Source organism: Castanea sativa, chromosome 8 (assembly GCF_040712315.1).
Source record: "Castanea sativa cultivar Marrone di Chiusa Pesio chromosome 8, ASM4071231v1".
NCBI lineage: Eukaryota > Viridiplantae > Streptophyta > Magnoliopsida > Fagales > Fagaceae > Castanea > Castanea sativa.
The window spans coordinates 40,189,150-40,202,924 of NC_134020.1; the positions used below are offsets into that span (position 1 = coordinate 40,189,150).

The 13,775-nt window shown below is 30.1% G+C and overlaps 2 protein-coding genes across 2 annotated transcripts; one reads left to right on the forward strand and one right to left on the reverse strand.

The window, feature by feature from the left end:
• The first annotated feature begins 2,356 nt into the window (after positions 1-2,356).
• Positions 2,357-3,250, forward strand: LOC142606325 (uncharacterized). The gene has a single exon (XM_075777692.1). It carries the CDS (start codon positions 2,357-2,359, stop codon positions 3,248-3,250), a length of 894 nt encoding a protein of 297 aa, XP_075633807.1.
• A 7,243-nt stretch (positions 3,251-10,493) lies between these two features.
• On the reverse strand, positions 10,494-13,487 carry LOC142607368 (putative F-box protein At1g65770). Its single transcript, XM_075778824.1, has 2 exons — positions 13,453-13,487; positions 10,494-11,673 (listed from the first exon to the last, which is right to left on the reverse strand). The coding sequence occupies exons 1-2, from the start codon at positions 13,485-13,487 to the stop codon at positions 10,494-10,496; spliced, it is 1,215 nt and encodes a 404-aa protein (XP_075634939.1).
• Positions 13,488-13,775: the final 288 nt, after the last annotated feature.

Sequence of the window (13,775 nt, forward strand, 5' to 3'; positions counted from 1 at the left end):
ATTTGACAATTACAGTAAAATTTAATGGACGAATTTGAATTTTGGGCTAAAATAAATTGGGTGATATTATTCATATCACCAATAATAATTAATTTCATGAACATTTGAAGCATATTGAGATTGAGTGAATTCTAAGATTGTGTGAACCATAACGAATTGGTATTTAATCTCGAGAAATGGGAATTATCAAAAAAAGGGTTTAATTCAAACATTGTGAGAACCATAATGAATAGGTGTTTATCTCCCCACAAAATGAGAATTTAAGTACTAGGGATGTGATTCGGAGATCGTGGGAATTCCAACCATGACGAGTTTAATCCCAAAAAATGAAAATTCTAAGCACTAAAGGTTTATTCCAAAATCTTGGAAAAGTTAAGCTTAGGATTTGAATTATGAGAACTTTGTAATACTAATCACTAGGGGTTTAATTATACTATCTTTGGAATTCTAAGCTCTAATGGTTGAATTTCAAGATCTTGGGAAATCTAAGCACTGTAAGTTTTTTTTTTTTTTTAGAATACTAAATATTTTTAACACACACATGCGGGGAAAGGGGAAAATGTTTTAAAGAAACTTATAGTGATGTATATCTAAAATGACCTAACTCTTGAATATACAACACAAATTTTATAAGTAATGTAAGTTGAATTATGAGATACTTAGGAATTATAAGTACTTGGACTTGAATTTCTAGATCTTGGAAATTCTATGGGATTGAATTTTGTGACTTTGAGAATTCTAACTGATAGGCTTAATCCTAGGACATGGGAAGTATAAGTACTGGGTTTAAATTTCAATATGTGCCACTTCCAACCTTGAGGGGTTTAATCCCCACAAATGAGGATTACAAGCACTAGGAATTTATTTTTAGATTCATAAAATATCATACATAATTTAACAAACTAAAGGCTCTTAAAAATCTCTTGCATAATTAAATAAACTAAATTTCATAAAAATCTCATACATAATTTTTTATTTATTTTAGAAAAATCATCTCATACATAATTAAATTAACCAAAAATGGGGCAAAAAAGGGCTTTTGCCCTTTTCGCCCAAAAGATGTAGTAAAATGCTCCTGTTTTGAAATTATCTAGCAGAATACCCCTATTTTGAAACTCGATTTTCTAAAAATTGAGTTTTACATTAAAACTCGTTTTTTATAAAATCGAGTTATAGGCAATCAAACTTTAAAAATAAAAATTATAGAACTCAAGTTCCATGTTAATTTCTCCAAATAACTCGATTTTCATCAAATTGAGTTTTACATTGAAACTTGATTTTCTAAAAATCGAGTTTCAAAACAGATGCATTTTGCTAGATAGTTTCAAAACATGGACATTTTGCTACATCGTTTGGGCGAAAGAGGCAAATGCCCATTTTGGCCCCAAAAAAGGATTAAATCACAAGGGATGGGAAATTCTAAGAATCAAGGGATTAATTTCACGATTATGGGAATTCCAATTCCAAGGGGTTTAATCCCAAGAAATTGGATTTATATGTTCTAGATGTCTTTATTTGGATATCTTGGTGATGCTAAACCTTAGGGATTGAATTTTAAGTTATTTGGGTTTCAAATCACTTGTAATTTGATTTCGTGATCTTTGGGGTTTTAAGTTTTAGGGGTTGAATATTAAGATATTAGGAATTCTAAGCATTATTGGGTTAAATTATGAAATCTTTGTAATTCTAAGAAAGGGAGGTTTTATCCCTAGAAAAGCAAATTATAACCACTTTGAGTTTAATTCAGATATATTGGTAATTCTAAACACAAGGGTTTAATCCCTAGAAATGAGAATTCGAAGCAGTAAGTGTTTATTTATGAGATATTTAGAATTCTATGCAAGTTACCCTAACAATTCAGAATTCGAAGCATTAGGGGTTGAATTTTGAGATTTTAGGAATTCTAAGCACTATTAGTTTAATTCTAAGGAATTCTAAGAAAGACAAAAAGGGATGGTGAAAATAAGGGGAAAAGTATCGTAGAAGAGTCAAAGAGTAATTACAGAAGATTGTGGGAGAGAGAGAAGAAGATTAAAAAGGAAAAAAAAAACATTTTAAAAGAAAAATTAAGAAGAAGAAACATGTTTGGCGTTAGCTTGGAAGAGTTCAAAAATGAAAGGCACTGTAGTTGGTTGGTTTGGTATCAAAACTTTACTTACATTTTTATATACTTTCCTTAATTTCTGTTTTTGTTTCAGATCTGAGCCATAAATAGCATTGGCTTTTCTTATAATCACAAGTTTTATGAACCTATTAAAACCTGTTTTTTCTTCTCCTGCATGAGAGGAGTTTCTTTCTCACTTTAGAGTGGGCCCTTCTTACCTATTTTCTTACACCCAAGGTTACAAACACCATCATGGAAGTTGAGTTCCTTGAACGGATACAGAATATGACGCTCACGACGGATGAAGACGAAGTCATGCCAATACGTCCAACACAGAGAGCAAAGGTACTGGAAGAGTTCTCAATAAGTCTCATTGGGAAGTTCCTCACAACGAAGCCAATAAACATACAGGCAGCCAAGAATTTACTTAGATCTATGTGGAAGCTTGGAGAGGACTTGAAGATAGTTGAAGTGGGGGACGGCCTACTGCAGTTCAAGTTTTTGATGGAAAGCCAATTGATGTGGGTTTGGAATAATGGGCCAAGGTGTTTCGACAACCATATATTAGCGCTTAGACGATGGGAGAAGGGTATGTCGGTGAGGAACGTCACGTTCATGAAACAAACTTTTTGGATCCAAGTGTGGGGACTGCCCTTTGATCTGATTACTGAGGAGGCTGGGAGTGATATAGGAAGAACTATAGGTGATCTTGTGGAGGTGGATTGCAAGGCTTTCAACTCCGACCAATCCCGGTTCCTGCGCATCCGAGTTGAAGTCCCACTAAACAAACCACTTAGGCGGGGTGGTCCAGTAAGCAGCCCGGAGGGAGAAATATCTAGAGTGGCGTTCCGGTATGAGAGGCTTGTTGGGTGGTGCTTCAACTGTGGCCGAATCGGCCATGAACACAGTGACTGTGCTTTGCCGGTGAGCATAGAAAATGGAGGGAGACCATACGGGGAGTGGCTGAAGGCAGGAAGCAGGACAAGGAACACGGAACCGATTAAGGAGAGCACCATGCATGAAGGAATCAAAGGCCGTCTACTGCTTCTCCACCGCAACCCGATATGTCCGCCGAAACCGATACCAAAACATCAGCAAAACGAACGGACATTAAAGGCAGCCCGATATTTGCGGAACGGTTTTTAAGCCCCATAAAGATCATTAAAAATTCGGATCCGTTACCACAGCTGGACCCATTAATGACAGTGGTTTCAAGCCCACCATCACACCAAGCTGATCCAACGTCTCTAACGCCTTTTAACTCCACATTTACACCTCCACACGTAATTGCGCCATCAGTTACTGCCATTAACACTCACCAGGCCCAGCCAGAATTAAATGAGCCCGAGAGTAATGGTACCAATTTATTCGCTGTCCCCATCTACGGTGCAGACCAACCTCGCCAACATAACCTAGCCATACCATCACGTGCCCAACCAAAGGACCTACAAACCTCACATGACCAACTAAAAAACCAAAAACCAAAAATTCAAAGAAAGAAACCAACACGTCCAGCCATCACACCACATACCCGTCCAATCTTCACACAACACACCTGTCCAACCATCACACAAAACACTACACCACAGCCAACCCTTGGGATATTGGGCGCAAAGAGACACACAGAGAGTACAGACCTGAGCAAAGAAGATGCGAAGAGGTTCAAGACTATGGAGAACACATTCCAAACTGAAATACCAACGGCGGAGGCTGAGAGTCAGCCCCGCCGAGTACAATGATTGCCTTAAGTTGGAACTGCCGGGGGCTTGGGAACCGCCGTGCAGTCGAAGTCCTTGCTGAACTGGTAAGGAAAAAAGTTCCCACGAGTTCTTCTAGCCAAACATAAATTCTCTTCAACTATAATTCTATTACTAAATGTTTGTGGCAGTTTAAATAAATTTAATTCAATATATATATAACAAAATTTATATACTATATACCATACTTGCACGAAGTTACATATATTATAAAATTAATCCATTTTATCTAATGGCTCACTTATTATCAATATGATTACAATTTATTTCCATATAAATTTTAAATAAGTCGCGCATCACCCAAGTATAGTACAATGTAGAATTTCGACTACATCATCGAGTAGGCTAAGAGTTGTGATACTCAATCAATTCTCTTATATTATATTATATTATATATATATATATGTGACTATATATAGAAAATTGATTTTTTTTTAATTTTTTTTTAATGCTTATACATTTGGATAGCTTATAATTTGTGAATTTTATGTTGATACTAATTTAATGCTTAAATATTAATTTACATGGACATATTATTTTGCTAAATGTTGATATTAATTTTTATTGTTTAGTTTTATTAGACAATTGGTACTGTTGAAGAGAATTATGAATAAAAATATTTCATTTAATTTATTATTTCTCAAATGCATTAATATATATTGTATTTAATAAGTTCTTGACCAAAACCGTGCAACACACGGGCATTCAACTAGTCTATAAATATATATATATATATATATATATATATATATATATATATATATATATATATATATATAAAACCGTGAGTCTCTCATAATTTTCCACGTCAGCATAATATTTGAATAAAATTATTATCACAATATTTAAATAAAATTATTATTTTATTTAGTTCAAACTTAACTAAGAGTGAAACTCTATCTCTTTAATAAGTCCAACTTAAACTCAAACTCATCATTATCATTTTTTTTTAAATAAAATTATTTTTGTTTAATCAAAACTTAACAAGAAGTGAAACTCTATCTCTTCAACAAGTCTAACTTAAACTCAAACTCAAACGTTGATAATCTATATAAATACAAAAATTATGATAGGACTAAAAAAAAAAAGAAGACTAATGTTGATAATCGTAGGCTTGGTTTTTGGGTTGAAATTTCTACTAATTATTTATTATTTTATTTGAATAAAATTATTATTTTTAGTTCAAACTTAACTAGGAGTGAAACTCTATCTCTTTAATAAGTCCAACTTAAATTTAAACTCATCATTATCATTTTTTTTAAATAAAATTATTTTTGTTTAATAAACCGAAGCTTCTGAAACTCCCACAATTTTTCACGTTAGCACAATATTTAAATAAAATTATCATTTTATTTAAATAAAGTTATTTTTGTTTATATATATATATATATATATATATATATATATATATATATATATAACCGAAACCTCTGAGGCTCTCACAATTTTCTACGCTAGCACAATATTTAAATAAAATTATTACTTTATTTAAATAATTTTTTTTAGTTCAAACTTAACTAAGAGTGAAATTCTATCTCTTTAATAAGTCCAACTTAAACTCAAACTAATCATTATCATTTTTTTTAAAATAAAATAATTTTTGTTTAATCAAAACTTAACAAGAAGTGAAACTCTATCTCTTTAACAAGTCCAACTTAAACTCAAACTCAAACGTTGATAATCTATATAAATACAAAAATTGTGATAGGATTAAAAAAAAAAGACTAATGTTGATAATCGTGGGTTTGGTTTTTGGATTAAAATTTCTACTAATTATTTATTATTTTATTTAAATAAAATTATTATTTTTAGTTAAACTTAACTAAGAGTGAAACTCTATCTCTTAATAAGTCCAACTTAAACTCAAACTTATCATTATCGTTTTTTTTAAAATAAAATTATTTTTATTTAATCAAAACTTAATAAGGAGTGAACTCTATTTCTCTAACAAGTCCAACTTAAACTCAAACTCAAACGTTGATACTTTATATAAATACAAAAATTATGATAGGACTAAAAAAAAAAAAAAAAAAAGACTAACGTTGATAATCATGGGTTTGGTTTTTGGGTTAAAATTTCTACCAATTATTTTTTTATGTTGTATATGTCAAACAAAATATTTCTATTTTTTTGGAGAAAAATAAAAAATGCAACCTATGTCTTCCAACCTAGGGAACGATAAAATTTTATTTGTTATGTTAGACTCACGTTGATAATCATGGATTTGATTTTTGGGTTGAAATCTCTACTAATTATTTTTTTTTATATTGTACATGACAGATAAAACATCTCTATTTTTTTAGAGAAAAATCAAAGATGCAACCTATGTCTTCCAGCCTAGGAAATTATACATTTTTATTTGGTATGTTATATATAAATTTGTTGAATTTGGTTTGGTTCTGAAGTAAAATTTGTAAATTCTATAAATTTTGAAATTTTAAGTCTTGAGGTTTTTGGTATTTGCGTCTCAGTAGGTTGATCTTAAATCTTCACCTTAAATGCTTTTTATTTAGGTTCATGTGATTTTTTGTTTTCTTATTAAAAACTATATTTTTGGTTGATTAATTATTTGTTTGGATTAATTCCAATTTTTTTTAGAATGTTTATTTTCTCGTTGTTGATTTTTGTTTAGAGTCAATAGTTTTTCTGTGAATTGCACGGGTTAGTGACTAGTATATATATAAAACTAAGGCTTCTAAAGTTCTCACAATTTTCTACATCATTACTATTTTCCTTTTCCTTTTATTTTAGGTTTTATATCTTATATATTTATTATTTATCTTCAACTGTAATTATCTTATCAGTGTTACAATAGTTTAGTTTAAGTAAAACTCTATTAGATATATTTTGTTGATCTCTCTAGAGCTTGTCATATCATTATTATTATCTATATATAAAATAAAATCGAAGATTAAAAAATAATTATAATTTTACAAAAAGACTCACGTAAAAAAAAAACTTTAGGATTAAGAAAAAGAGAAAGAGACTCCTATTAGGACTCTGCTTGCCACAACATTATTATTATCTATATATAATATAAAATTGAAGATTGAAAAAAGTAATTATAATTTTTTTAATTAGACCTCACGTTAGATTTTTTTTTAAAAGGACTTACTTTAGGTTTAAAAAAAAGACTCACGTCAAAACAAAAAAAAATTAGGATTAAGAAAAAAAAAAGAGAGAGACTAATGTTAGGACTCTCTCTTCTCTCCTCAAAACCCTAACAATTACCACCTCAGAACCCTAAACTTAACTTCACTTTAGGATTTAAAAAGAAGAAGAAGAAGAAAGACTCACGTAAAAAAAAATATAGGTTCTTTCTTTTTTATTATTTGCTTTCATATGTGCCTAAGATTTTCTTTTTGTCTTATTCAACTATTATGTTTAGAATTGATTTTCTTTTGAGTATTTGAGTTAATCTCTATATTTTGATAGTGTTTTTGTGGGTTTAGTTTTTGGATTGAAATTTTAAATAATTATTTTATATTGTATATGGCAGATGAAGCATCTTTATTTTTAGAGAAAAATCAAAGATGCAACCTATGTCTTTTGGCCCAGAGAATGAGAAATTTTTATTTGGTATATTATATATGATTTTTTTTTATGAATTTGAAGGGTTTTGTTTGGTTTTGAAGTTGAATTTGGGGATTCTATAAAATTTGGAAGCTTTACGTCTTGGGGTTTTTGGTATTTTCGTCTCATTAGGTTGATCTTAATTCTTTACCTTATATGTTTTTGCTTTATTGAGAATTTTTATTTGGGTTCATGTGATTTTTTGTTTTCTTAATTAAAGTTATGATTTTTTATTGATTAATTATTTGTTTGGATTCAACGTAAAAGATAATGGAATTAGGTGTTATAATTTTGATATTGTTACATGTTTTGAATTGTCTACATTGTTATTATTACGACTAAGTAAGATTGAGAAATTCATATTGCCACTCAAATTTGAAGCTTGGTGTGTCTTCCTCATATCATGGTATTTATTTATATCTTTGTAATTTATATTAGTTTTGAGTGTGTGTGTGTGTGTCTATATATATAACTTTTTTGAATTTTGCTTTATTAATTTAAGAATTGTAAATTACTTTGTAGGTTTTAGTAACTATGCACTTGTAGTGAGATGTTGACAACATAAGCATTTATATATGGTATTAACATTTTATAAAAATCTCTCTTACAACCCAATAACATTCACTTTTAAACTATAGAAAAGTATAGAAGTTAAATATTTCTTCCCATTGTATTTTATTTAATTATGACAGTTCTTTTTTTTTTTAAATGCTAACTAGCAAAATGTCTATAATATGCATATTATTGACCCAATTTTCTATTTTTAAAGCTCATAGATTTTATTATATAAATAACTATTCCGTGCATTGCATGGATTAGTGGCTAGTTATTTGTACGACCATGGAAGCGTTTATAGTGTTGGGTGGTGTCATGTTTAATATAGATCAACTAGTTGTTTAAGTCGTGATGTTACTCTTAAGTTGAGCACGTAACAACTATCTTCTTATCATATTCATTGTAGCTCTGCGTTATTATTATATTTCTTGCCAACCTGTTTTCAACCAAAATTGGTTCTCAAAATCTTGCGGGAAAGTTGAGTAGAAAACATGTTATTTATTAATTAACTAGAGTGTAACCCACACATTGCAAATGATACGTTTTTTTTTTTTTGAAAATCAAGACATGTTTATTTATGATTCATGATAAAATATGTAAAAATATATTATTTTTTAGTACCTAAATATCATAGTAAGTTCTATTAATACGATATTGCAATAATAATAATAATAATAATAATAATAATAATAACAACTAGTCGGTAACCTGTGTGATGCATGGGAAAGTTATTGAATGTAAAAATTCAAAAAATAATGTCATGCACTTGAGAAGTTGTCAAATTAAACAATGTTAATGACACAATCTATTTTAAACTTTGCTAAGGTAGAAAGTTGTGATTGGAGAAATATCATATAAACCTAGCTACCACTGATATTGCTTCTAACACTACGTACTCTTATGCGCCAATCACAAGTTCAAAAGTTTTATATACCATAACTAATAGATTATTGGGTGTCTACTGCAACAACTATGCTTAAAAGGAAGGCAGATAAAAGACAATTCATCCTCATGTTCTCCAAAACAAAAATCACATACAGTACTTGATCATATCATCATTGATGGCTTCCATTTGGTCAATGTTGCACTGTTCATAATCTTTAAGTCCTAGCATTCATCATTAGCCTTAGCATTCTTCAGAGTTCTCTAAATAGATATCATTCAGTGTTACCATTCCTTTTAGAAGGGACAAGCATCTTGAGACAGGAGTTAGGGGTTTCAACTTGTCATGTTGACTTATAAATATTCGACTATATGGGTTGACACACTAAAATGACACGTTTATTAGGGATTTCTTAACCTTAACACAACATGTTTATTAAATGTTCGAGTTAAGTTGACCCGTTTATTATATATAAATACATTATAACCATATAGTTAGTCTTTTAACAATTAACAAAATGTATTTGCAGGTTTTGTAGAAATTAGTTTATATTATTTCATAAAAATAGAAAAATAAAATTTCAGTAAAAATTAAAAAAAAAAAACTATTAAAGCATCAAGGAAGTATTTCAAAAAAAAAAAAGGTTTTTTCTTCTTTTGAAAACTAACAAAAAATATTTGCAGGTTTTGTAGAAATTAATTTATATTATTTCATAAAAATAGAAAAATAAAATTTCAGTAAAAATTAAATAAATAAAAAACTATTAAAGCATCAAGGAAGTATTTCACAAAAAAATGTTTTTTCTTCTTTTTTGAGAAGAGAATTTCTTAAATGTCCATTGTCCAACACTATCTTCAATCACTCTGAGAGAGAGAGAGAGAGAGAGAGAGAGAGAGAGAGAGAGAGAGAGAGAGAGAGAGAGAGAGAGAGAGAGAGAGAGAGAGAGAGATTAAAACATTAAAAAAAAAAAAAAATAGGCAGTTTAGATTACCTATTTTCAGCTACAAGACTCTTGATATTAAGTTACGCTGTAGCATTTTCTAATGTTACTAGCTACTTCTGTACAATTGAAAATCCTTCAACAAACTCAAACTAGACACCACCACATCTAAAGGAGGTTGGAGACAATCACCGCGAACAGTTGCATTACACTATACCAAATATTATAAGCAATAACAAAAAAAAACCCTAAAAAAACATGGCGATCAAATTCTCAATGAAAAGTTGAGAGGTGAATAATTTAGTCGAGCCCTTGTCGTGCAGTTGATTCTCATAAAGTGGCAAGGTTCCCTATCTATATAACGTGGAGTCTATAGGACACTTACAAATTATAAATGAATAAATACATCATCACATGATGAAGGAGATATAAAATACCAATCGGTAAAGTTAATTTAGAGCAAGTTATAAATCTCTTCAACAAAAATCATAACCAATCAAAATATACAACTAGGAGGAAAATCGAACAATTAACAAGTAATGAAATTTTAACCAAGATCATTATAAAAAAGGCTAACAATAAAACGACTTTATTGGCTGAGAGACTATGGGCAACCCGAACCATTCTATTAAAAAAGTAAACTTGAAAAATTAAGAAAAATTAAGACATCTAGCATTGAATTCATTGCAATGGTGGCACAACCCAGAGTGGAGGTGCCAAATACCTGTGTTTATATTCCGGAGTATAATGCTTTTGAAAGGTTCCATTCTCCAAGCAATATATACCCATGTCAGAAGGCCCCTTCGGACGATACGTATTTTTAATTGCAAAAACGTCGATAGAATCATCTGTGAAGTATATCGAATTTGGTTGGCACCCAGGAAAATTTGAAGCCAAAATGGACATTGATTGGCTGTCGCCAACAAAGAGAGCCTCATCACCCAAGCTTTTCACCTCAACATGCTCCTCTAATGATCCCTTTGTTTGATCGTTTAACAGCAATTTGTGAACCTTGAAACTTTCGGTTACACTCTTGCGCTCTTCTTCCTCTTCTTCTATTTCTTCCAAAAACCTTTCTCTTCGTTTGAAAAACCTCCGAACAACCAATAGGTCTCCCTTCATTGATTCAACAATATACACTCTTTCAGCATATCTAAAAGTCGTGTGACAGCCTCCTGGCACAATTATATTTGGTCTTAGTAGCTGAGAAGAACTATAATTCTTACTGTTAACGTCAAATGACACCACCATACCCAAACGTCCCACAGCATAGGCCAAACCTCCATAAAAGGCGATATCTGTAAAGCCCGTTAGATTTTCATCAAGGTAAGTCCAAGCATGTTGTTGCGTAGGGTTGATGAAAGCCAACAAATCGGAAGGAGCATAAATAACAACCACCGCATAATTGTCCTGACTTGAAGTAGGATTGTGAGACAAAACAACCTTAAGAACGTTAAATTGTGGAATCTTAATGCGTTTACGGTGCTTTAAAGAGGGAAGAGTGATTTTGGAGGCTGATTTGTTGAAAGGATTCAAGAGGGTTATAGCCATGTTTTCATCTACGGTGGCCAACCAACCATGGCTGAAGCCGCAGCATCTCCTTGCATAAAATACTTCTAAGTTGATATTTTTGAATATTTTTCCTTCGGTAATGCCATATAAAACTCTCCTTGTTTTATGATCATTGTTAAGGGAGAGCAATAGCATTGGAAGTGCCTTCTTTTTCTTATTGTAGTCCTTTGCAATTAAATGCCATTGTTTACAAACACCAGCAAACCAAGCATGGTATATGGGTTCCGACAACTTGTCCATAATCAAGCACAAAACAGGTACAGGAAGATGTGCCCATTCAGGTTGAGAACTGAAAAAAAAAAAAAAAAAATATATATATATATATATATATATATATATGTTTATATTATGTCAAAATGAAATACATCAAGAAAATAGAATTCTTTAAAACTAATCATAATTGGATGTATATGCGCAAGTAGAATTTGGAGCATGCTTATATTAACACACTATTGATAAGAAGTTATTGCTGACAGTACTTGATCTCATGACAAATTTACATAAACTCTAAAAAAAATTGGTCAAAAAAGGTATAATATAAAATTAAGACAAAGTTTAGCTACAACTTCCTTTAATAAAATTAATATTACTACATATTTTGAAAATTTAATTGTTAAATTACATATTATTTGTTAGATGTTAAATTGTAGTTCATCAATATAGTTATTACTGTAAATCTGTAATGTAAAGATAGTAGTCTAAAGTTTGTACATAAAGATAAACTACATGTCATTTTATGTATTAGTAGTTAGGCTACATATTGTTTTACGGTATAGAAGAGTTAGTTAGGAGTAGTTGACAGATGACACTTGTTCATTGGTTAGTTTGTTAGTTGGTTATAGTTTTTCCCTCCAATCTATTTTCTATATAAGAAACAGAGCTTGTATATTTCAATAGATGAGAATTCAATGCATATTCAAAAATCTCTCTCTTCTTCATCTCTGATTTGATCACTCCATTGATGAAGCTTGCTACATGCGTGAATTTTAATATTATTCATGCTTTTGATATACATGTTAAATTTTGTACCAATCAAATATTATTTATAATATGATTTATAAACTTACATTTTATGCGTAATTTTAAGTTACAAAAACTTGTAATTTAAGTAATTTATTAATGACATAGTTATTGAAATTTAATTTTCTTGAAATTTTGCAAGCATGAAGGATATAAGATGAAAATGTAATCTAATGGTAGGTTTGTCAAAATTCACATCCAATAAAAAGATATTAAGTAAGGTTATAGTTTTTGTCCATAAAATTAACACGCTAACAAAAAAAATCAAGCAAACTTCTTTAACTGTAAAATGTAAGTTGAAACAAATAGAAAATTTATTGAATTGATATATCTTGCATAAATATGAAAAATTGACCTAATTAAATTGGATAAGTGTTAGCCTCAATAAACCTTATTACATATATAGACAATGTGGATTATTCTTTTTCCCAAAATTAGGATGGCCTACTAGAACTCAAAAATCCTTTATTTCCCAATATTTTAAAATCTATACTTAATCAGGCACAAGGCTTGTGTATTTCATACAAATTTTATAATCTATATTATGGAAGGGACATGCATCTTGAAACGGGAGTTTAATTAGGGGTTGCAATGTATTTCAAATGTCGGGTTTAATCGTGTCATGTTGACTTATGATTATTTAATTATATAGGTTGACACACTAACACAATAAGAAACGAGTAAGCAAATTATGATTCCTCAACCTTAACATACATGTTTATTAAATTGATGACCCATGTCGACTTATTTATAAAATTTATAGTTATATATATAATTTCATGCATTACCATATAGTTAGTCTTTTAAATAATAACAAAAAATATTTGCAGGTTTTGTAGGAATTAATTTATATTATTTCATAAAAATAGATTAATAAAATTTCAGTAAAAAAAAATTACTATTAAAGCATTAAGGAAGTATTTCAAAAAAAAAATGTTTTTTCTTCTTTTGAGAAGAGAATTTCTTAAATGTCCACTGTCCAACCTACACTATCTTCAATCAATGAGAGAGAGATTAAAACATGAAAAAACAAATAGGCAGACATTACCTATTTTCAAGCCTAAGAACATTGGGGGACTGCATCTTGTATGATGTTCCAAACTAGTATATAACGCCAAATCTTGCAAGAACGATTGAAACCCGTTGTATTAGAAGCTCGCCAAGGAAAAAAAAAATTGTATTCAACAACAATCAACGGCATGAGAATCATTAATAATTGAAACACATGAAATTAGATTATACCTTGTACTTGAGAGTTAAGAAGATGTTGTAGAAAAAGAGGAAGAAAAAAAGGACATCGACTGTTTATAACAACGCATGAGAATCATTCATAACAATTGAAACACGTGAAAAATAGATTATACCCTGTGC